This window comes from Phacochoerus africanus, chromosome 5 (assembly GCF_016906955.1).
Source record: "Phacochoerus africanus isolate WHEZ1 chromosome 5, ROS_Pafr_v1, whole genome shotgun sequence".
NCBI lineage: Eukaryota > Metazoa > Chordata > Mammalia > Artiodactyla > Suidae > Phacochoerus > Phacochoerus africanus.
The window spans coordinates 82,283,053-82,308,260 of NC_062548.1; the positions used below are offsets into that span (position 1 = coordinate 82,283,053).

The following is a 25,208-nucleotide window of genomic DNA, read 5'->3' on the forward strand; positions in this document are numbered from 1 at the left end:
ACAAAAAAGCAAAAAACAAACTCAGATAGTTAAACTCAAAGAAATACAAGGCTCTAAGATTTTAAATTCTGTCTACCTGGAGTTCTGTTAATTTCCAGAGGAAATTAAGGATTTCCTATGTAATAAAAATAAACATATCCAGTGTAATAGCTAAAGAATTAGAATACAGAAAACATTTGAGTAACCTTGAAAATCTATAAGCAAAAAAAGTAGGTAGAAGAAAGGCGTAGATTCTAAAGTCGTGGTAAACAAAATGTGAGGGCCTAATAAATACATATGAGAAGAGAGATCTCAAGTCACTAGTAATCAAGGAAGATACAAATTGAATAATTCTAGTAATAGGGCTAGATATTTAACTGGTCGATCAGATCTCATAAGTATAAATTGGAAAATAATTTGGCAATATCTGTTAAAGTGGATGTATATTGCCTATGACTGAGCAGTTAACTCTACCTGTATATAACGTATGGCATTAAGAAAAAAAAAATACAGGAGTTCCCGTCATAGCGCAGTGGTTAACGAATCCGACTAGGAACCATGAGGTTGTGGGTTCGGTCCCTGCCCTTGCTCAGTAGGTTAAGGACCCAGCGTTGCCATGAGCTGTGGTGTAGGTTGCAGACGCGGCTCAGACCCCGCGTTGCTGTGGCTCTGGCATAGGCTGGTGGCTATAGCTCCGATTAGACCCCTAGCCTGGGAACTTCCATATGCTGCAGGAGCGGCCCAAGAAATATCAAAAAGACAAAAAAAAAAAAAGAAAAAAAAATACACATAACTTTTCAGAAACTGAACCTCCTTCATTTACTTTTGTAATACACTAATGGTGTGGGTCTGCTTGGTAAAAATCAGATATATAGATCATCCATTAGGATGTAATACCACAGAGGACATGAAGGAATTAATGAAAATGTTATATTAAGGCATTCTATTAATTGGAGTTCCCTTCATGGCACAATGGGATTGGCGGTGTCTCTGGAGCCTTGGGACACAGGTTTGATCTCCAGCCTGGCACAGCAGGTTAAGGATCCAGTGTTGCTGCAGCTGTGGTATAGGTTGCAGCTGTGGCTTGGATCTGATCCCTGGCCTGGAAACTCCGTATGCCAGGGGGAGCCATAAAAGAAAAAAAAAAAAAGAATGAAAAAAAAGGCACTTTGTTATACTACAATTTTGTATAGCAGCTGAAAATATATAATGGTAATGAGATATAACACATTGAATATGTATGATGTCATCAAATATATATTTTATTATAATAAAATATCATTAAGTCAATTACCCTTTATATCAAAGACATAAGGCTATATAGTAATACAGATAGTGTGATATTGGTGAAGAAGTAGTCATATAGATTGAAGGGACAGAATAGAGATCTCAGAGATAGACCCACATGAATATAGCGAACTGATTTTTGACAAAGGTGCAAGGCAGTTCAATAGAAGAAGAAATAACCTTTGAATAAGTGGGGCTGGAACACCAAGACCTCTACATGCAAAAAAAAAAAAAAAACCCAAAAAACTAGATGCAGACTACCCACATCTTTCACAGAAAGTAGTGCAAAATGGATCATAGACCTAAGTGTAAAGTGCAAAATTGTAAAACTCCTGGAAATTAACATAGGTGAAAAATCTATGATCTTGAGTTAGTTGATGGTTTTTAGATATGACATCAAAAGCATAATCCAAAAAAGAAAAAATTGACTAGTTGGACCTTGTTAAAATTAAAAACTTCCCATTTGTGAAAGACACTTTTAAAAGAATGAAGACAAGTCAGGGACTGGGAGAAAACATTTGTAAAACTCATAAATGATAAAAGACTAGTATCCAGAATAGGTAAGGGACTTTTTTTTATTTTTTATTTATTTTTATTTATTTTTTAAGGGCGCACCTGCAGCACATGGAAGTTCTCAGGCTAAGGGTCAAATCAGAGCCACAGCTGCTGGCCTATGCTGCATCAGCAGCCTACACCATAGCTCACTGCAATGCCAGATCCCTGATCCACTGAGTGAGGCCAGGGATGGAACCCATGGCCCCATGGACACTTAGTTGGATTTGTTCTTGCTGTGCCACAAGAACTCCCGTAACAATAACAAGCAAACAACCAAGTTAAAAAGTGGGCGAAGGACTTGAATAGACGTATCTCTATACAAATGACCAATAAACAAAAAGATGGTCATCATTACTAATGATTTCATTTTTTATTTTTTAATTGAAAATTTTTTCGAGTGTATTTAATGTACAGTATTGTATTAGTTTCAGGTTTACTTGTAATGATTTGACATTTGTATACATTATGAAATGATCACTATGATAAGTCAAGTAGCTGTCTCTCCCCATACAAGGTTATTATAATATTATTGACCATATTCCTTATGCTGTGTATTATATCTCCATGGCTTATTTATAACTGAAGGCTTGTACATGTTAATTCCCTTCACCTATTTTACTGACCATCCTACCCCATTCCCCTCTCTGGCAACCACTTTTATTCTTTGTATCTATGATTCTGTTTTCCATTTGCTTTGTAGTTTTGTTTTTTAGATTCCACATATAAGTTAGATCATACAGTATTTGATATTTTAAATTAATCTTTATATTGGATTATTGTTGATTTACAGTGTTGTGTTTCAGGTGTTTAACAAAATGATTCAATTATAGATACATATCTATTCTTTTTCAGATTATTTTCCCATATAGGTTATTATAGTATATTGAGTGGAGTTCCCTTTGTATTTAGGTCCTCGTTGATTATTTTATACATAGTAGACTTATTTCACTTAGCATAATACCATCTAGATCCATCCATTTTATTGCACATAGCCAAGGTTTCATTTAAAATTTTTTTAAATTTTATTTTATATTTGAGTATAGTTTATTTACATAGTTGTGTTTATTTCAGCTGTACAGCAAAGTAACTCAGTTATATATATATATGTGTATATATATATATTCTTCATATTCTTTTCTATTATGATTTATCACAGGATATTGAATATAGTGCCCTGTGCTGTACAGTAGGACCTTGTGTTTTATCCATCCTGTATATTACTAGTTTGTATCTTTTAATCTCAAACTCCCGATCCTTCCCTCCCTCCCTCCCTCCTCCTCCCTCTGGCAACCAAAGTCTGTTCTGTCTATGAGTCTGTTTCTCTTTTGTAGATATATTCATTTATGTTGTAGTTTAGGTTCCAAATATAAGTGATACCATATAGTATTTGTCTTTATCCTTTCTGACTTACTTTGCTTAGTATGATAACTTCTAGTCCATCCATGTTGCTGCAAATGGCATTATTTCATTCTTTTTTATGGCTGAGTAATATTACATTGTATATCTACACCACATCTTTTTCCTTAAGATTTTATTTTTTTATGGTTAATGTGTGTGTGTGTGTATGCCACATCTTATTTATCCATTCATTTATCAGGGACACTTAGGTTGCTTCTATATCTTGGCTGTTGTAAATAATGCTGTAGTGAACACTGGTGTGCATATATCTTTTTTTTTTTGGCTGCACCCATGGCATATGGAAGTTCCCAGACTAGGGGTCAAAGTGGAGCTGCAGCTGCTGGCCTATACCACAGCTACAGCAATGCCAGATCTGAGCCACATGTGTGGCTACATTATAGTTGGCAGCAACACTGGATCTTTAAACCACTGAGTGAGACTAGATAGAGATGGAACCCTTATCCTTATGGACACAGTGTTGGGTTCTTAACCCCCTGAGCCACAATGGCAACTTCATCACTTCTTTAGAATTTTCTGTGTATAATATCATGTCATTTACAAATAGTGGCAGTTTTACTTTTTCTTTTCTAATTTGGATTCCTTTTATTTCTTTTTCTTTTCTGATTACTGTGGATAGGACTTACAGTATTTTGTTGAATAAAAGTAGCAAGATGGCACCCTTGTCTTATTCAGCTGTGCATTTTGAGTGAGATATTGGCTGTAGATTTGTCATATATGGCCTTTATTATGTTGAGGTATATTCCTCTTATATCCACTTTGTTGAGAGTTTTGAATTTTGAATTTTGTCAGAAGCTTTATCTGCATCCATTGAGGTGGTATGATTTTTTTAATGTGGTCTCTCACATTGATTGCTTTGTGGCTTTTGATCCATTCTTGCATCCCATTTAATTATGGAGTATGGTCCTTTTAATGTAGTATTGAATTTGGTTTGCTAATATTTTGTTGAGGATTCATCCATCTATATTTACCAGGACTATTGGCCTGTAATATTTTTTTGTGTGTGTGGTGTGGTGTCTTTATCTGATTTTGCTATCAAGATAATGCTTACTCTGTAGAATGAGTTTGGATGCATCCTTTCCTTTTTGATTTTTTGGAATAGTTTGAGAAGGATAGGTGTTAACTATTCTTTAAATATTTGGTAGAATTCACCTATGAAGCTGTCTGGTCCTAGGCCTTTCTTGGTAGTTTTTTTCTTAATTATTACTGATTCTATTTCATTACTGTTAATTAGTCTGTTCATGTTTTCTATTTCCTGTTTCACTTTTGGGAGGTTGTACTTTTCTAGAAAATTATCCATTTCTTCTGGGTAGTCCGTTTTATATATATAAATGTATAATAGTTTGTAGTACTCTCTCATCCTTTGTATCTGTGGTGTCAGTTGTAACTCTCCTCTTTCATTTCTGATTTTATTTATTTGTGTTCTTTTTTTTCTTGATGAGTCTGGCTACAAGTTTATCAATTTTATTTATCTTTTCAAATAACTAGCTCTTAGTTTCATTGATCATTTCAATTTTTTAAGTCTCTTTTATTTATGTCTACTCTGATCTTTATTTTATTATTATCATTATTTTTTTTGTCTTTTTGCTATTTCTTGGGCCCTCTCCCGCGGCATATGGAGGTTCCCAGGCTAGGGGTCGAATCGGAGCCGTAGCCACTGGCCTACGCCAGAGCCACAGCAATGCAGGATCCCAGCCACGTCTGCGACCTACACCACAGCTCACGGCAACGCCCGATCGTTAACCCACTGAGCAAGGGCAGGGACCGAACCCGCAACCTCATGGTTCCTAGTCGGATTCGTTAACCACTGCGCCACGACGGGAACTCCAACTCTGATCTTTATTATTTCTTTCCTTCTGCTAAATTTGGATTTTGCTTTTTCTAGTTCTTTCAGGTGTAAGATTAAATTATTTACTTGAGATTTTTCTGTTTACTGAGGTAGGCTTGTACTGCTATAAACGTCCTTCCTAGAATTGCTTTTACTGTATCTCACAGATTTTGAATTTTTATGTTTATATTTTTATTTGCAGGTATTATTTAAATATTTCTTTGTTATTTCTTCAGTGACCTATTTGTTGTTTAGTAGCATGTTGTTTAGTCTCCACCTGTTTGTGTTTTTGCATTTTTTTCCCCCTTGGAGTTGGTTTTTAATCTCATGGCCTCATGGTTGGAAAAGATGCTGATTATGATTTCATTCTTCTTAAATATATTGAGACTTATTTTGTGGCTTAGCCTTTGATCTGTCCTGGAGTATATTCCATGAGCATTTAAAAAGAATGGGTATTTTGCTACTTTTGGATGAAATGTTCTGTACATATCTATTAATTCCACCTGGCCTAATGCATGATTTAAGACCCATGTTTCCTTATTGGTTGTCTGAATGACCTGTCCAGTGATGTAAGTTGGGTGTTAAAGTTCCCTACTATTATGGTATTACTGTCAGTTTTTTTTTATTAGTATTTGCTTTACATATTTTGGTCTTATATCTTGGGTGCATATATATTTATAATTGTGATATCTTCTTCTTGGATTGATTCCTTGACCGTTATGTAATGTCCTTCTTTGTCTCTTGTTAGTCTTTGTTTTAAAGTCTATTTTGTCTGATATAAACATTTCTACCCAGCTGTTTTTTGGTTTCCATTTGCATGGAATACTCTTTTTGGTCCCTCACTTTATGTCTTTATGTCTAAATTTGAAGTCAGTCTCTTATAGGCAGCATATATATGGGTTTTGTTTTTGTATCTATTGAGCCACTTTGCGTCTTTGGATTGGAACATTTAGTCCATTTACATTTAAAGTAATTAATGATAGTTATGGACTTATTGCCATTTTGTTAATTGTTTTCTGGTTGTTTTTGTACTTCTCTCCCTTTCTTTTGCTGTGTTCTCTTGATTTGATTACTATCTTTAATGTTATGTTTCAATTTCTTTCTCTTTTGTGTGTATCTATTGTAGGTTTTTGGTTAGTGGTTACCATGAGTTTTACATACAACACACATGTATACATATGGCTATTTTAAGTTTATGCTCCCTTAAGTTGGAATGCATTCTAACCACCCTACATTTTTACTCCTAACCCCCATGTTTAAGGCTTTTAATGTCATATGTTATGTGTATTTTATGTGTTATTATTTCATCTCTTAACTACTATTGTCTTTCATCTTTCCTACTAGCTTTATAAGCAGTTGATCTGTCACTTTCACTGTATGTTTTCCTTTGCCAGTGAGGTTTTTTAAAAAATATTACTCATATTTCTAGTTGTGGCCTTTTCTTTTCATCTTAAAGAAGTCCCTTTAACATTTCTTGTAAAACCAGTTTAGTGGTGCTAAACTCTTTTAGCTTTTGCTTGTCTGTAAAACTTTTTATCTCTTCTTCAGGTTTGAGTGATAACTTTGCTGGGTTGAATATTCTTGGTTGTAGGTTATTTCCTTTCTTTATTCTGAGTATATCCTGCTAATCCCTTCTGGCATACAAAATTTCTACTGAAAAGTCAGCTGATAATCTTAAAAGAGTTCCCTCATACATAACTAGTTGCTTTTCTCTTGTTGATTTTAAGATTCTCTATCTCCCCCCCCATTTTCATTTTAATATTTCTTAGTATGGACCTCTTTGGGTTCATCTTGTTTGAGACTCTCTGTGCTTCGTAGTCTTGGACATATGCTTTTTCCCCCAGTTTAGGGTAGTTGCCAGCTGTTATTTTTTTCAACCAAGTTCTCTACCCTTTTTTTCCTCTCTTCTCTTTCTGGAACCCCTATAATGTAAATCTTAGTATGCTTGCTATTGTCTACAAGGTCTCAAATTATTTTCATTTTTAAAAAATTCTTTTTTTCTCTTCAGCTTGTGTGATTTCTACTACTCTGTCTTCTAGATCACTAAAGGTATTGGTATCATCTAATCTATTATTGATTCTTTCTGATGTATTTTATATTTCAGTTATTGTTTTTTGCAGCTCCGTTTGGTTCTTTATATTTGCTAACTATTTATTGAAATTCTCACTGTTTTTATTTATTCTCCTGAGTTTGGTGAGCATCTTTATCATTACCTTGTTTATCAGGTTGATTACTTATCTCTATTTGGTTTAGTTATTTTTTTGAGGTTATGTCTTATTCTTTCATTTGGAACATATTTCTCTGTCTCTTCATTTTGCCCAATTTTCTGTGTTTATTTCTCTGTGTTAGGTAGGTCAATTACATTTACCAATCTTGGAGACATGATCTTATGTAGGATATGTCTAATGGGCCCCAGCAGCACACTCCCCTCTAGATACCAGAGCTATATGTCCAAAAGATGCTCTCTGTGTGGGGCTGTGTGTGCCCTTCTTTGTGGTGAGGCCAACTAGTATGGGTACACTTGTAAGCATGGCTGGCCTAGTTGGCTGTAAGCCAGTGCCACATGCGTGGCTGTGCGTCTGCTGGAGGGTGGGGCTGGGTCCCCATAAGGCTGTCTGCTCAGACTGGCAGTGGGGGTGCTCAGGGATAGTATTGGCCCACAGATGAGCAGGGCTGTGTGCTCCATGCTAATGGAGAAGAGGGAGGATTCTAAAGTGGTGCTTACTAGCACTGGTGTTATTGCAGTAAAACAAACTCAGAATGGCTTCTCCCCTCATCTCCATTCTCAGGAGGAGTCCCAGTTGCCTCCTGCCTCTTTCAGAGGCTATCCAGAATCAGCCAGTGGGTTTTACCCAAACTCCTTTCAAACAACTGCCTCTGTGCTAGGAGTCAGAGCATGTGAGATTTTGATGTTTCCTTTATAGCAGAGTATCTTTTCCCCATGGCTTTCTAGCTCTCCTGAACATAAGATCTGCTAGTTTTCAGTCGCACTTTCTGGAGGCTCATCGTCCCTTTGTGGGATCTGATACTGGGAAACCTGATATGGGGCTTGGACCCTTTGCTTCTTGGGGAGGACCTTTATGATTGTGGCATTTCTCCCATTTGTGGATCCCTGACTTGGGGGGTGGGTCCTACTATACCATGTCTCTGCCCCTCCTCCCTGTCTTGTAGTTCCTTCTTTATGTCTTGAGTTGTGAAAAATCTTTTCTGCTTGTCTTCAGGTAGTTCTCATTGATAATTGCTCTGTAAATAATTGTGATTTTGGTGTGTCTGTTGGAGTAGTTGAGTTCAAGTTCTTTCTACTCCATCATCTTGGCTACTTCCATTAATGGTTTTAGATTGTGCATTTTATGTTATGTATATTTTACCACAAAAAAAAAAATGGGCAAAGGATCTTGAAAGTCCTATGTGGTACAGTGGGTTAAAGATCTGGAGTTGCTGCAGCTGTGGCACAGGTTGCAACTGCAGTGTGAGTTCAGTCCCCCTGGGAACTTCCATATGCTACAGGTGTGGGCCCCCCCCCCCCCCAAAAAAGGGGGGGGATCTGAATAGGTATTTCACCAAAGAAGAAATACAGATGGCAGGTGAGCATGTGAAAAGATGCTTGACATCATATCTCATTAGGAAATTGCAAGTTAAAACAACAAGATGCCACTATGTATCTTTTCTTTTTAAAAATGTATGTATATATTCTTTTTCTCATGTTATCCTCCATCCTGTTCCATCACAAGTGATTAGATATAGTTCCCTGTGCTATACAGTGGGATCTCATCGCTTATCTACCCCAAATGCTATAGTTTGCATCAATCACTATTTATCTTTTAGAATGGTCAAAATCCAAAACATTGTGAACACCAAATTCTGTCAAGGATGTGACTAATAGGAACTCATATTCATTGTGCATAGGAATGCAAAAATGGTACAGTCACTTTGGAAGACAATCCTCCAGTTTCTGATAGAACTGCTTTCAGAATTCTGAATACTATTAGCCCAGGGTTTTTTTCTTACCATTGTCTGCTTTCCCATATATCCCATTTATGGTATCTGAAAAGATAACAGTGTTGTTGGTGGTCATCTAATTTGAAATCAGAGTGAAGTTTGTTTGTTGGTTTGTTTGTTTCTTTTTTTGACTCAGGTTGTATCAACTAATGTCTGTCTATCTTGGGTATATAGGTTTTGAATTTTTCTTCCTTTAAAAGAGTTATTTTCTTAATTGGTTCCTGTTGTAAAAATAAGGATTTCTCTTTTGCTTTCCTACTTCATCTCAAATTTATGAAGATTTTACTAGAAGTACATAAAATGCAATGATTACAAGTATATAGGCATATATCAGTGGTTTTTGGCTTATTAAGCATATGGTTATTTGTATTTAAGTTCAAGAGGCTAGTGATTTCATATTTTAAAAAAAGTTAGAACTAATTTGGTATATTCTGATTTTCCATTGTGAAATATTTTAATGCTTTGAATACTCATATTGCCACATAGCATTGATCACATTATTTATTTCTCTTTTTATTAGAGAGAGAAGATTCATGAGCGATACAAGAGTATTTGCCCTCCTAAAGACACCTTTGACAGGACTCTCTTACATACTCATGGTATGAATATGTGCTGCTTGTAGCATAGCTTAATTTTAATGGACACAATCTTAATTTTAGGACTTTGTTGACTGTCATACCTAATTTTTATTCCTAGTGAAATTTTATAGCTTACAATCATAATCTTGTCTAAAAGTTTTTAAGAGTAAAATCATGGGTCTGATGGTAGTGTTATCCTTCAATTCAACAAATACTTATTTAATATTCATGAACTTTGTACTTTGCTTGTTGCCTAAAAATAGAAGAAAAAGAAACAGTCCCTGTCCTCAAGAAGCTGATGGTCTCCTGAGCAAGGTTAAACAAATAAACCAACAGTTGCAATATTATATATTAAGCAGTAAGTTCAATGTGGTAATACTGTATAGAGTTCCCACCTTAGCCTTATAAGGATTGCTAGAATTGATGAGGATTGCTTGTGTTTTAAACTAGCTATCAAGAAATATTTATGTGGGTAAAAGGCATTCCAGGAAAGGGAATATTTTATTTCAAGCCATAGAGTCAAGAGAGAAATTGACATGTTCAGGGACCTCCAAGAGTTTAGTATGCTGGCTCTAGTGGAAGCAAGAAATGAGGCTGAAGAAGTAGGTAGGAGTCAGATCATGAAGAGCCTTATATATCATGCTAAGGAATTTTTCTTTTCTAAAAGCAGTATAGAGCTACAAAATATTTTACACCAGACCTGATCAGAGTTATGATTATATATTTCACTATGAAAACATTTGTGGGCTGTAAATTTATGGACAGTGATAAAGCTGAAGGCAAGAAGAATGTTGGAGGCTGTTGGAGTAATGCAAGTGAGAAATCAAGTTTCCTCAGTAGCAGAAGAAATGAGGCTTTTGAGAGATGCCTCAGAAATTGAGGTACAGGTTTTGGTGGTTAATCATTTGTTAGTAATGAAGCCAGATGATTCAAGAATGACTTGAAGATTTCTACCTGGGCAGTTGTCTGGGTGACAGGTACAATTCAGTAAGAAAGGCAGTACTGGAAGAAGAATTTTGGAGGAGATGGAGGCTGGTTTAATTGAAGTTTTGCGGAGAAGAGATGTCTGGTGTGCAACCTGGAGCTCAGAAAAGGGATCTAGGCTAGAGATACAGGTATGGTAGACTTTATCATAGACAATATGTAATATAAGAGCATGGTATTTGAAAACAGATAGGATCACCCAGGAAGGATGTGAATAGTGAGTATAAAAGAATTGATGATAGGACTCTAGGAAGCTGTCATATTTAAAGGGCAGATTAAAAAAATGAGGTACCTGTTAAGGAGACTTTTATTAGTGAACAAAGAGTTCCACCTTAGAAATGAAAGGTAGTTAGAATTTCAAAGACGAGAATCATTAGTTTACAGTGTCAGAATATTTCAGGGATAGATCAAGTTTGAACACTGAGAAACCTCTGGATTTGGCAACCTAGAAGATCTTAGGGACCATTTAGACTGGAGTGATGGTTACAGAAACTGAGTACAAGAGCAGGATGTGGGAGTTCCTATTATGGCTCAGCAGGTTACAAACCTGACTAATATCCATGAGGATGCAGGTTCTATCTCTGGCCTTGCTCAGTGGGTTAAGGACCCAGTGTTGCTGTTGTTGGCTGTGGTGTAGGTCGCAGATGTGGATCGGATCCTGAGTTGCTGAGGCTGTGGCATAGGCTGGCAGCTGTGGCTTCAATTTGACCTCTAGCCTGGGAACTTACATATGCCACAGGTACGGCCCTAAAAAAGCAAAAACAAAAAACAAACAAAAAAACTCCAACCATACATAGCAAGAAGTGGAGACTATCAATGTAAATGTGACTTGAAGATTTGAGATTAAGGTATTGACTGGAGGGAACAGAATCCCTCTAGGTTGTTTTTAATAGTAGTTCTAGTAGAAGAAGATTTTTGCAGGATGAGGATTAGATGAGGCAAGAGAGGCATTTGCATAATCCTGAGCGTGAATTCCTCCTTAAATTTTGTACCTGAGGTCCTCTCTTGCCTCAGCCTAGTCTGGGTTTCTTTTTTTTGTTTTGTTTTGTTTTTAATGGAAGAGAACATGTTTATATGCAGAAAAGAAAGAGCTATTAAAAAGGAGGAAATTAAAGATATGGAGAGAGGCAGGGTAATTGATGCAGCAAACTCGCAGAAGAAGCAGAAAGGATAGAGTCTAAGTGCAGAAAGCCCAGTTTTGGAAAAGGAAGACACTTTGTCTGAGATCTGATTGGTGAGATGAAAATAAAAGTAGGTTCATTTGCAAGAAATTTGTAAATGATAAAAAAATAAGGTGTCTGAGAAGAAAGTCAATATGGTATATAAAAAAACGTTGATTCTAATAAATTCTGGATTGGACGGTAGATATTTTGAACAATAAAAACATTATTTCTATAAGATAGCACCAATCTTTCTGTGTACATTTTAAAAAGACTTGAGGAGTTCCCATTTTGGCTCAGCGGGTTATTAACACTACTAGCATCCAAGAGGATGCAGGTTTGATCCCTGTCCTCACTAAGTAGGTTAAGGATCCAGCATTGCCGTGAGCTGTGGTGTAGGTTGCAGAAACAGTCAGATCTGGCATTGCTGTGGCTGTGGTGTAGGCTGGCAGCTGCAGCTCTGATTCTGCCCTTAGCCTGGGAACTTCCGTATGCCACAGGTAAGGAATTAAAAAAGCAATAAGTAAATAAATAATAAAAATGAAAAAGACTTGAAATGTATTTAGTTGTTTTATTGCTATTATATAATTGATTTAAATTATTTGAAACATATTCAGTGCTTTACCTAGTATTAGGCATATAGAAGGTGTTTGATGTTTGTTGAAGTGATTATTTGTGACCCAGTATATTATTGAATCTGACAAGATATATTTTATGGAAATAAAATGAAAACACGTTTTAAAAGGTCATATTTTCCTTTTCCTTTTTTAAATAGATAAATCCAGGACAGATCTGGAGCAAGTACCTAAGGTAACAAAGCATAAAAAAATGAGAATACTGCTTTTTAATGTTTGATCTTTAATTTTGATTTGTAAGAAGCTTTCACTTGGCTGTTTTCTGACACTCTGACCACTTTGCCTCTTCTTGGATTTTGTTGTATCATGTTTATTCTTGCTTTTACATTATCAATCTCTTTATTACCAAACCTACAAATATGTTTAAATCTCTTCATTTTGAAAGAGAATTTTGTTGATTATTATCAATCCTCCAATTTTTTAGAGATTTATTTTTTTGTATGAAAAATTTCATAGAGATGTATAATAAAATGAGTGTTTTGTTTTTGTTTTCTGGGAAAAGAGTCCATTGCATTCATCACATTCTTAAAGAGGTCTGTGATAATGTTCTTTAGGATAAGATGAGATAGAAAGATGAAAGAAACAAAAAGAAAAGGGCAGTCATTTTTTAAAGTTCCTTGATTCTGACAAAGTAAAAATTCAGACTGTCATTAAGGGCTCTTAATTATTCATTCCATCATAGTCACACTCTTGCCTACTAAGCTTTATATGTTGTTTACTTCAACCAAATCTTTTTGCTGACTCTGTGCTTTACTTGCACTCTAAAGGGCAACCACAAATCAAAACCAACCAATACATTCACAAAAACTAAAAAGAAGAGGGCATGAACATAAAATAAAAGGAAATCATCCAACCAAAAAAATAAAGAAACGAAGGAGAAACATAGAATGAACTGGAAAACAAGGTTTAAAATGGCAATAAATACGTGTTTATCAGTAGTTACCTTAAATGTCAATGGACTGAATGTTCCAATCAAAAGACATACAGTGGCAGACTGTATATATATGTATATATATAAGCCTATTGTATATTGCCTACAGGAGACTTGCCTTAGGGAAGAAGACTCATAAATTGAAAGTGAGGGGATGGAAAAAGATATTTCTTGTGAATGGAAAAGATAGGAAAGCAGGAGTTGCAATACTCATATCATACAAAATAGACTTTAAAATGAAGGCCATAATTAAAGACAAAGAAGGTCACTATTTAATGATAAATGGACCAATTCAAGAAAAGGATATTACGCTTGTCACTATATATGCCTGTTATATAAGAGCACCTGAATACATACAACAAATACTAACAGACATGAAAGGAGAAATTGATGGGAATACAGTAATAGTAGGAGACTTCAACACCTCACTCACATCAAAGAACAGATCCTCTAGACAGAAAATCAGTAAGGCAACAGAGATCCTAAATGACACAATAGAAAAGTTAGACTTAAGTGATAGTTTCAGGACATTACATCCAAACAAATCAGAATATACATTCTTTACAAGTGCACATGGAATGTTCTCAAGGATTGACCACATACTTGGGCCCAAAACTACCCCCAGCAAATTTAAGAGTATAGAAATTATTTCAGGTATCTTCTCTGACCACAATGGCATGCAACTAGAAATCAACCTAAGGGGGAAAAAAAAACCAACAAAAACATGAGAAAAAACTGACTGCATGGAGACTAAACAACATGCTACTAAAAAACCAAACCAGATTTGTCTATGAGGAAATCAAAAGATTAAAAAATAACCTTGAGGCAAATGGTAATGAAAATGCAACCATTAGAAATCTATGGGATACCACAAAAGCAGTCCTTAGAGGGAAGTTCATAGTAACACAGGCCTTCCTCAAAAAGAAGAAAAAACTTAACAACTCAATCTGCCACCTAAAGAACTAAAAAAAAAAAAAAAAAAAAAGAACAAGCAAAACCTAAAGTCAGCAGAAGGAAGGAAATCATAAAGATCAGAGAGGACATCAATAAAATAGAGATTCAAAAAACAATAGAAAAAAATTAATAAAACCAAGAGCTGGTTCTTTCAAAGGCTAAAAAATTTGACAAACCTCTGGCTAGACTCACCAGGAAGAGGAGAGAAAGAACTCAAAATAAGAAATGAAAAAGCAGAAATCTCAACAGATACTGCAGAAACACAAAAAACCATAGGAGAGTACTGTCGACAATTATATGCTAACAAATTTGACAACCTGGAAGAAATGGACAACTTTCTAGAGACATACAGCCTGCCAAAACTAAATCAAGAAGAAATAGATCAGTTGAAGAGACCCATCACTAGAAATGAAATTGAATATGTGATAAAAACACTCCCTACACACAAAAGTGTAGGACCAGATGGCTTCACAGGCAAATTCTACCAAACATGCAAAGAAGAACTTACACCCATCCTTAAACTTTTCCAAAAGATTGAAGAAGGAAAAATCCCAAAGACATTCTATGAAGCCACCATCAATCACCCTACTACCAAAACCAAAGATACTACCAAAAAAAAAATTATAGACCAATATTCTTGATGAATATAGATGCAAAAATTCTCAGCAAAATTTTAGCCTACCAAATCCAACAATATATGAAAAAGATCATACACTGTAACCAAGTGGGATTCATGCTAAGTTCACCAGAATGGTTCAACATATGCACATCAATAAAATAAACCAAATTAACAAAAGAAGAGTAAAAAAACCACATGATCATCTCAATAGAGGATGCAGAAAAAGCACTTGACAAAATCCAACATCCATTCACAATAAAAACTTACTAAAGTGGGTATAGAGGGAGCATAATATAATAAAAGCCATTTATCACAGACCCACAGTCAATATAATATTCACCGGAGAAACACTGAAATGAAAGCCTTCCCACTAAAATCTGGAACAAGACAAGGATGCCCACTCTCACCCCTTTTATTCAACATAGTATTGTAAGTCCTAGCTATAGCAATCAGACAAACAGAAGAAATACAAGGTATCCAAATTGGAAGAGAAGAGGTAAAATTGTCACTGTATGCAGATGGCATGATACTATATATAGAAAACTCTAAGGATTCCACACAGAAAATACTCAAACTGATCAATAAATTTAGCAGAGTAGCGGGAAGTAAGATTAACATTCAGAGACTGACTGCATTTCTGTATACTAACAATGAAATATTAGAAAAGGAATACAGAAATACAGTATCTTTTAAAATCACACCCCCAAAAATCAAATACCTGGGAATAAACCAGATCAAGAAGGTGAAAGACTTATTTGCTGAGAACTATAAAACATTAATCAAGGAAATCAAAGATGATTCAAAGAAATGGAAAGATATTCCATGCTTCTGGATTGGAAGAATTAATATCATTAAAATGGCCATACTTCCCAAAGCAGTCTCCAGATTCAGTGCAATCCCTATCAAATCACTCATGCATTTTTCACAGAACTAGAACAAACAATCCAAAAATTTATATTGAACCATAAAAGACCCAGAATTGCCAAAGCAATCCTGAGGAACAAAAACCAAGCAGGAGGCATCACTCTTCCAGATTTCAGACAAATATTCAAAGCTACAGTAATCAAGACAGTGTGGTACTGGTACCAAAACAGACATGCAGACCAGTGGAACAGAATAGAGAACCCAGAAATAAACCCAGGCACCTATGATCAATTAATCTTTGACAAAGGATGCAAGAATATAGAATGGGAAAGACAGTCTCTTCCGTAAATGGTGCTGGGAAAAGAGACTTTCATGTAAATCAGTGAAACCAGAGCACACCCTCACACCGTGTCCAAAAATGAACTCAAAATTGCTTAAAGAGTTAAACATAAGGCAAGACTCCATAAAATTCCTAAAGGAGAACATAGGCAGAACATTCTGTGACATCAACCATACCAATGTTTTCTTATGTTGGTCTCCCAAAGCAATAGAAATAAAAACAAAAGTAAACCAGTGGGACCTAATCACACTTCAAGCATTTGCACACCAAATAAACCAAAAAACAAAACCAAAAAGACACCCTAAGGAATGGGAAAAAAATTGTTTGAAATGCTGCATCCAACAAGGGCTTAATCTCCAAAACATACAAACCACTCACAACTCAACAGCAAAAAAACAATCCAATTGAAAAATGGGCAGAAGACCTGAACAGACATTTCTACAAGGAAGACATACAGATGGGCAGCAGGCACATGAAAAAATGCTCAACATCACTGATCATTAGAGAAATGCAAATGAAAAGTACAATGAGGTACCACTTTACAGTGGTCAGAATTGCCATCATTACTAAGTCTACAAATAACAAATTCTGGAGAGGGTGTGGAGAAAAGGGAGCCCTCCTCCATTGTTGGTGGGAATGTAAATTGCTTATGCTCACTATGGAAAACAGTATGAAGTTACCTGGAAAACTAATATATATATGATTTATCAGTCCCACTCTTGGGCATATATCCAGACAAAACTTGCATTGAAAAAGGTACATGCACTCCTGTGTTCATTGCAGCATTGTTCACAATAGCCAAGACATGGAAACAACCTAAATATCCATTGACAGATGAATGGATTAAGATGTGGTACATACACACACTGGAATATTACTTAGCCATAAAAAACCCAAATTAATGCCATTTGCAGCAACGTGGTTGGTACTAGAGACTCATACTAAGTGAAGTCAGAAAGAGAAAGACAAATACCTTATGATATTACTTATATCTGGAATCATATGTGGCATAAATGAACCTGTCTATAGAAAAGACCAAACTCATGGCCATGGAAAACGGACTTGTGATTGCCAAGTGGTGGGGGGGAGGAGTGGGATTTTGGGCTTGGTAGATGCAAAGTATTGTATGTGGAGTGGATAAGCAATGAGATCCTGCTGTAGAGCACAGAGAACTCTATCTGATCACTTGTGATGGAACATCATGGAGGATAATGTGAGGAAAAGAATGGTATATATATGTATAACTGGGTCACTTTGCTGCACAGCAGAAATTGACAGAACATTGTAAATCAATTATAATATATATATATATATATATATATATATATATATATATATATATTTGTCTTTTTGCCTTTTCTAGGGTCGCTCCTATGACATATGGAGGTTCCCAGGCTTGGGGACTAATTGGAGCTGTAGCTGCCAGTCTACAGCAGAGCCACAGCAACTTGGGATCTGAGCTGCATCTGTGACCTACACCACAGCTCACGGCAGTGCCGGATCCTTAACCCACTGGAGCAAGGCCAGGGATCAAATCCGCAACCTCATGGTTCCTAGTTGGATTCGTTAACCACTGAGCCACAATGGGAACTCCAAAATTTTTTTTTTTGTCTTTTTTTTGCTATTTCTTTGGGCCACTCCCGCGGCATATGGAGGTTCCCAGGCTAGGGGTCGAATCAGAGCTGTAGCCACCAGCCTACGCCAGAGCCACAGCAATGCGGGATCCGAGCCACGTCTGCAACCTACACCACAGCTCACGGCAACGCCGGATCGTTAACCCACTGAGCAAGGGCAGGGATCGAACCCGCAACCTCATGGTTCCTAGTCGGATTCGTTAACCACTGCGCCACGACAGGAACTCCTCCAAAAATTTTTTAAAAATAAAAATAAAATTATTTGATTCCTACAAAATAAAATTCAGACTCTCTCATGAAAGGCTGTTAATTATTCATTCCATCATAGTCACACTCTTGCATACTAAGCTTTACACATTCTTATTTCAACCAGATCTTTTTGTTGACTCCGTGCTTTACTTGCACTCTTTCTTTAGCCAGGAAGATTTTTCTCCCCCTATCTCCCATATCTAATCCTTTACAATTTTTTGTTTCAGTGGCAATTTTACATGAATACACTTCTCCCTAAATGAAAATCTTTGGTGCCTTAGCCAAACTAATAGCATTTTATTTAGACCCTTGCCTTCCCTTTTAAGGCATCTCTCACTCTTCCCCTTAAAAAAAAGAGTTATGTTTTATCACATCCCTTGGGCTAAAGATCTTTGAAATTAGGACTTCTGAAGTAAATTTGCACATTTAGTGCCTAGCATAAGAGTAAATCATAGACACTCTGTAAACATTTATTCAATTAGTCAATACTTTTGTTTATACTAAAGGGACTAGAAAATACACTGATGTCCTGAGTTAGGTTTCCCTATCACATTCATATTAATTTTTGGATATGAGTCATATGAATCAGTGAATATAATATATAGAAATTAATTAAGAAATTCATTAAGCCATGTTTCAGGCCTTATTCTATGTACTGGAGTACAGAAATTTATAATCTATAAATCCAGTTTTATAGGAACATGGTCCCTAGGGGAGATATCTTTATTAAATAAATAATATTTGTGAAGTATACGATAAATAAAACTCTCTATGCTATTCTAGGGAGTTTGGTCTGTGGGTCATGGGAATCTATTGAGAGATTTAAACAGAAATTAATTCAGGTATACTTGCATTTTAAAGGTACATCTGACAATGTAGAAGATAGATTGGGGAAGGACATCAATAAGTAGCCATTTGCTATAATGCAGAGGTAATGAGCTGCAGAAATGCTATGGAGATTGAGAGGAGATTTGAGTGACACTGAGGAAATGTTAAGCTTAGGACTTGGTGCCCAGATGGATGTGTTATGCAAGGGAAAGGAATAGTCCCTTTATAAAATGCAGTGTGGTTTTAAAATTTAGTGTATGTCTAATCTAAAAAAGTAATTTTCAAAGAATTTTGAATAGAAAATAGAAATATAGGTATAGAGACATTGATGTTTGATGTTTTCATAAACAATCAGTGGGAAATAATATGGAAATTTTAGGATAAGGATGATATCTCTAATCTGCGCAGTTGGACTGCATTAGTGCATTTGATTGAGTAGTAATGGAATGATAATTTCCATTGGTAAAGGCAAAAAAAAAAAAAGTTTTTTTTCTTTCATGAGCATTTTTACCTTGATAAAAAACATTTATACATTTTTCTTATAACTCAACCTGTTATCACTTGCTTTTTCCATATATGCCTGAGATCCAAGTTAATTATCATTTAATGATCTTACGATGTTAGAAGGAATAATAGCTGTAATGAAGGATGTTTATCTAACTGAAGGAAATGCATTTTTTTAATAGATTTTTATGAAACCAGATTTTGCCTTGGATGATTCCTTAACTTTTAATTCAGTTTTACCATGGTCTCATTTTAATACTGCTGGTGGAAAAGGAAATCGTGATGCAGCTTCCTCCAAGTTGCTACAAGAAAAGGTAATTTCTTTTTTACTTAGTCCATGTGCTATTTCTGTGGGTTCTGATTTATTTATTTAGTAGGCTTTACTTCTTTTAATTTCATCTTTATTGTTACTGATAATTAGAAGTCTTCAAATCTAGACTGAAAAAATAATAGCATTTTGCAATACAAGTGTGCTGTTGAAAAAGGAAGTTTATTGAGTGCTTCTTATCCGAAATAGCAGTTGATGGAATTTCAGTTGAAATGATACATTAGATAACATAATTAGTCGTTTTACATTTATTCCAAACAGCATGTTAAAATCAGCTTCTCTTGAGGTACTGTTTTTCCTCATTTTCACATAGCAATGATGATTATTTTCAAGCAAAAATATCATAGTTAAAAAGTATAGTATTCCTTTAGCTTTGAAGAGCCTAGTCATTTTCAAACCTTTAATGTTCTTTAGTTCAGAAGTTAACATCTTGAAAGTCATTTAAAATGTAAAACTAAACATCTCTTAACTCACATATCAGGAATCTTTTAAAAGTTGAATACAAAATAAAGACCTTTGATCTCTGTTCTTTCTCAGCCCTCAGTTTAGAGTTTTTCTAAAACTGACTGTGGTTCCTAAACTGAGATGAAAGCATTTTATTTTAGTCTATTGACAGTTCTTGGCAGTCTGACAGCTTGTCTCAGGTAAGCTTTTCAGTGAGTTATATCCAGTCCTCAGCAACTGAAGAAAGGGCTAGCTTAGGGAGGAGCGGAAAAGAAATGTGGGGAAAGAATCATGAGTTGAAAATCAGTTGAAAATGAAAATGAACTCACTTTTTCTTTTGGCAGCATTTTTACCTATAAAGGTTTTACTTGAGTAAGAATAAATTTATAAACCTGATGAAAATTATGGACTTATGGACACAGGCTCACTCTCAGACTGCTTTTTTATATTCCAAGTATATGCCCTGGTAGAATAATACCTTAAAAGAGAAAAACAACAAAAACCAATAAAAATCTCACCAATCTATACAAATACTTCTAGGAATACTTTAAAAAATTGTTCCCTTTATAGAATTTTAATAGGAAATGAATTGTGAAAATACTATGCCTTTGAAAAGAATAGATCAATGGAATATTGGTAAATTGCAGAAATCTTTGAAATTCAAATGAAATAATTTTCTCACACTAAATGGTTAAAGTGACTAGCATAATGGAATTTTTCTTTTTTTTCTTTTAAAGTTTGTCTCCTCATTCTGTTCTATTAGACAAGAAATGGAAGACAGGATCCCAAGAGAATACTTTCAAACTCACTACGTGATTGACAATAGCTGTTTTATCTGGCTAACTCTAAGGAGGTGTTGTGTCAGCCAGGACTAGAGAAGTTTGTATCCTGTTGCAGTGCTTGCAGTGAGAAGCCAGTTTGCTCTAGAATGTACATCATTGCACTATTTCCTTCATAAGAAAATCTTTCTGGAGTTCCCGTCGTGGCGCAGTGGTTAACGAATCCGACTAGGAACCATGAGGTTGCGGGTTCGGTCCCTGCCCTTGCTCAGTGGGTTAACGATCCGGCGTTGCCCTGAGCTGTGGTGTAGGTTGCAGATGTGGCTCGGATCCCGCGTTGCTGTGGCTCTGGTGTAGGCCGGTGGCTACAGCTCCGATTCAACCCCTAGCCTGGGAACCTCCATATGCCGCGGGAGCGGCCCAAGAAATAGCAACAACAACAACAACAACAACAACAACAAAAAAAAAGACAGACAAAAAAAAAGTCTTTCTATGAAAAAGTGATACAAGGATTTAGTGATGTAGTCACTTTACTTTCCAACAAAATTCCTCATTTTATCATGCATATGTTAAACAGTTTACAAATTTGCAGCAGCATATATATATATATACTATTTTCTGAGTAGCACTGTCCTAAAGGAGTTACCTGTTCTCCATTTTCTGGAAATTGAGTCCACTTTGGCTTGTGATATACGCAAATACCTTTGTCCCCATGTTGCTTTTAATGTAAAACAGTTGCTGAAGAATAAAAGTAAGGAGTTCCTGCTGTGGTGCAGAGTTAATGATCTGGCTTGTCTCTGTGGAGGTTTGATCCCTCGCCCAGGAACTTCTATATGCTGCAGGGGCAGCTGATAATAGGTTGTTGAAGGAGACTTATTGAAGAATTGCATGATTCTGCATGGTTTTTTGTTTTTGTTTTTGTCTTTTTGCCTTTTCTAGGGCTGCTCCTGCGGCATATAGAGGTTCCCAGGCTAGGGGTCTAATTGGAGCTGTGGCCACTGGCCTATGCCAGAGCCACAGCAATATCAGATCCAAGCCGCGTCTGCGACCTACACCACAGCTCATGACAATGCTGGATCCTTAACCCACTGATCAAGGCCAGGGATCGAACTCGAAACCTCATGGTTCCTAGTAGGATTCCTTAACCACTGAGCTATGATGGGGACTCCAGATTCTGCATGGTTTTAAGGAAACAGGGTTGGTGACCAAATAATCTTCTAATCTTATGAGTCCTAAATGTTGAAAGCTCATTAACCCTTTACCAGTACTAATTCTCCTGAGATATTCAGAGATGAAGCTTAAAGTTTGAGCTCTAGGTTGAAGAATCTGTAAGTAAAAAAGTGAGAGAAAAATGGAAAGATAATGTAGCCAAAAAAGGCATACAGTTAGGAAGACAACTCAAGTTTTAGAAGTCCATATTTGAAATTAGAGAGCATTTTAAATTTTTTAAATTTACTTTTAATTTTTTAAAAATCAAAGTATAGTTGATTTACAGTATCATGCCAGTTTCTGCTGTACATCAAAGTGACCCAGTTTGTGTATGTGTGTGTGTGTGTGTGTGTGTGTATAGTTCCTTTCTTTATATTATCTTCCTTCATGGTCTCTCCCAAGAGACTGGATATAGTTTCCTGTGATATACAGTAGGACCTCATTGCATATCCATACTAAATATAATAGTTTCCATCTACTAACCCCAAATTCCCAGTCCATTCCCCTCCCCTTCTTCCCCCACAACCACAAATCTGTTCTCTATGTTGAGTCTTTCTCTTTTGTAGATAGGTTCATTTGTGCCATACTTTATATTGCACATGTGAGTGGTATTATATGGTATTTGTCTTTCTGACTTACTTCACTTAGTACGATTATCTCGTTGCTCCCCCCCCCCCTTTTTTGGTGCTCTACAGCATATGGAATTCCTAGGTCAGGGATCAGAACTGAGCCACAGTTGTGACCTATGCCACAGTTGTGACGATGTCAGATCCTTAACCCATTGTGCCAGTCCGGGGATCAAACCTGCATCCCAGTGCTCCAGAGATACCACTGGTTCCACTGTGCCATAGCAGGAACTCTTACTTTGTTCTTTTTTATGGCTGAGTAGTATTCCATTGTATATATGTATCACATCTTCTTAGTCCATTAATCTGTGGATGGACATTTAGGTTGCTTCTATGTCTTGATTATTTTGAATAGTGCTTCCATGAACATACAGGTCGTGTAGCTTTTTAAATTGTAGTTTTGTCCAGGTATATGCCTGGAATGGGATTGCTGGATCATATGGTAGTTCTATATTTAGTTTAGAGAACATTTTTAATATATGTTACTCTAGGCATTTTTTTGGTAATGTTACAGATTAAATATGAATTAATTTTTTCAGGCTTTTGTCAGCCTTTTAAAAGGGAGACCCTTCAGAAATAAACTGAGTTTTATAATTTGATAAAAGAATAATTGTTGAAATGTAAAATTAGCAGCCTTTGGAAAAAAATGATCCAAATGAATTCTAGTGCTTTATCTATAACTTGTGGCTGGATCACCAGTCTTTCATGAATTCTTTAGCATTTTGAGGCAGCATGGTTAAGTAGAAAGAACTTCAGTTTTTTAGTTAGACAGACCTGAGTTCAAATTTTAGTTTTGCCACTTACTAACCATATGACTTTATTTAAGTTTTTTTTTTTTCAATGTTTCTGAGCCTCAGTTTCCTCATCTGGAAAATGAAAATAATATGATACCTGTTTTCCAAGATTGTTAAAATTAGTGTGTGTGTATATGTGTGTGTGTGTGTGTGTATGTATGTGTGTGTATATGTAATATCAGAACCTAATACATAGAGGAAGCCAATAAATGGAAGCTATAATCATCTTTCAGATAAGTGATATTGGTAATGGCGGTGATGTGTAGGGGCTAAGGACATCGATTATTCTCATATATTGGAGCTTCTAAAACTAGATTATAATCTGAGGTGACTTTGGGTTACTCTTACTTTCTAGAACGAAGTTAGTGTTAGAGGGAAGTAATGGTAGGAGAGAGGAAGAAGGTGAATCACCTTTTATGCTTTTGTCTTACTTTTTTTAATCTTTGGGCTCTTTTGTTTATCTCCCTTCCATTTTTTATGCCTTGGATCAAGGATCACATAATCAAACAGTTCACACAGTGGGACTTTAAGTATATATAGTACATGTAGAAATATTGTATCATTTTCAGAAAGTATTTGGATAATTAAGGAAAGTATACTTATAATGCTCTATGGTTTTTTTTTTTCTTCCCTCCCAAGCTGAGCCATTATCTGGATATTGTGGAAGTAAACATTGCTCACCAGATCTCTCTACGTTCAGAAGCATTTTTTCATGCAATGACCTCTCAACATGAATTGCAGGACTACCTCAAGAAAACTTCCCAGGCTGTAAAAATGCTTCGAGATAAAATTGCACAGATTGATAAAGTAATGTGTGAAGGATCACTACACATTTTAAGACTGGCACTTACCAGAAATAATTGTGTTAAAGTATACAATAAACTGAAGTTAATGGCCACTGTACACCAGACTCAGCCTACAGTACAGGTATTGTTATCTACTTCTGAATTTGTTGGAGCATTGGACTTAATAGCAACAACGCAAGAGGTTCTACAGCAGGAACTTCAGGGCATTCACAGCTTCCGGTATGTCCATTAAGTAAACCATTAGAAATAATGTTAGAAATTTTTAAGGATAAATTATCATGTGTAATGTTAGCTGGAAAAATATAAATATATTTAAAATTAATATGGGTATTTTTTCTTCCAGATTGAGCTGTTTAACAACATTATCATCTTAATATTTTAGTCTTATATAAAACAAACAAAAACTATGAACATTAATATTTACAGAGACATTTGGATGAAGAAATAAAATTAAATTTTCTAGTAGATGAAATCAATGAATGGCCAGTTACAACTTCGAAATGTTGAAATAATTTTATGTCAAGATAGTATAGATCAAGATGGAGTAAGGAACACCAGTATATCTAAAAATTAAGTTCATTTAAAAAGCCCTTGGATAAGTTTTATGTTAGGTAACTATTAAAATTCATTTCTGATTTGCAGTCTGTTTATGACATTGCAAAAAGTTCCACGGGTGATGGAAAAGACCCAGGTTCTTCTAAGTTTTTATTTTGAAAATGCTTTTAAGTTTAAGGTTTTAGCTGTTTTCTGTGAAATCATGTTAAATGTTTAATTTATAGATTAGACCAGTTGCAAGCCATCAGTTTCATTTAGTTAAGCCGGCTGGCAGTGTCTTTGTTGGAGTTCCTATTTGCTGAGAAACTTATCTAAACCTAAAA

At 35.7% G+C, this 25,208-nt stretch overlaps 1 protein-coding gene across 5 annotated transcripts in view; it reads left to right on the forward strand.

The window, feature by feature from the left end:
• VPS54 (VPS54 subunit of GARP complex) overlaps positions 1-25,208 on the forward strand; it is a 116,388-nt gene that overhangs the window by 33,231 nt on the left and 57,949 nt on the right. For all 5 annotated transcript variants that reach the window (XM_047781944.1, XM_047781943.1, XM_047781942.1 and 2 more), the window contains 4 exons: positions 9,585-9,663; positions 12,562-12,596; positions 19,527-19,658; positions 24,164-24,549. In XM_047781944.1, the coding sequence (XP_047637900.1) occupies positions 9,585-9,663; positions 12,562-12,596; positions 19,527-19,658; positions 24,164-24,549 (632 nt within the window). The remainder of the gene's footprint in view (positions 1-9,584; positions 9,664-12,561; positions 12,597-19,526; positions 19,659-24,163; positions 24,550-25,208) is intronic.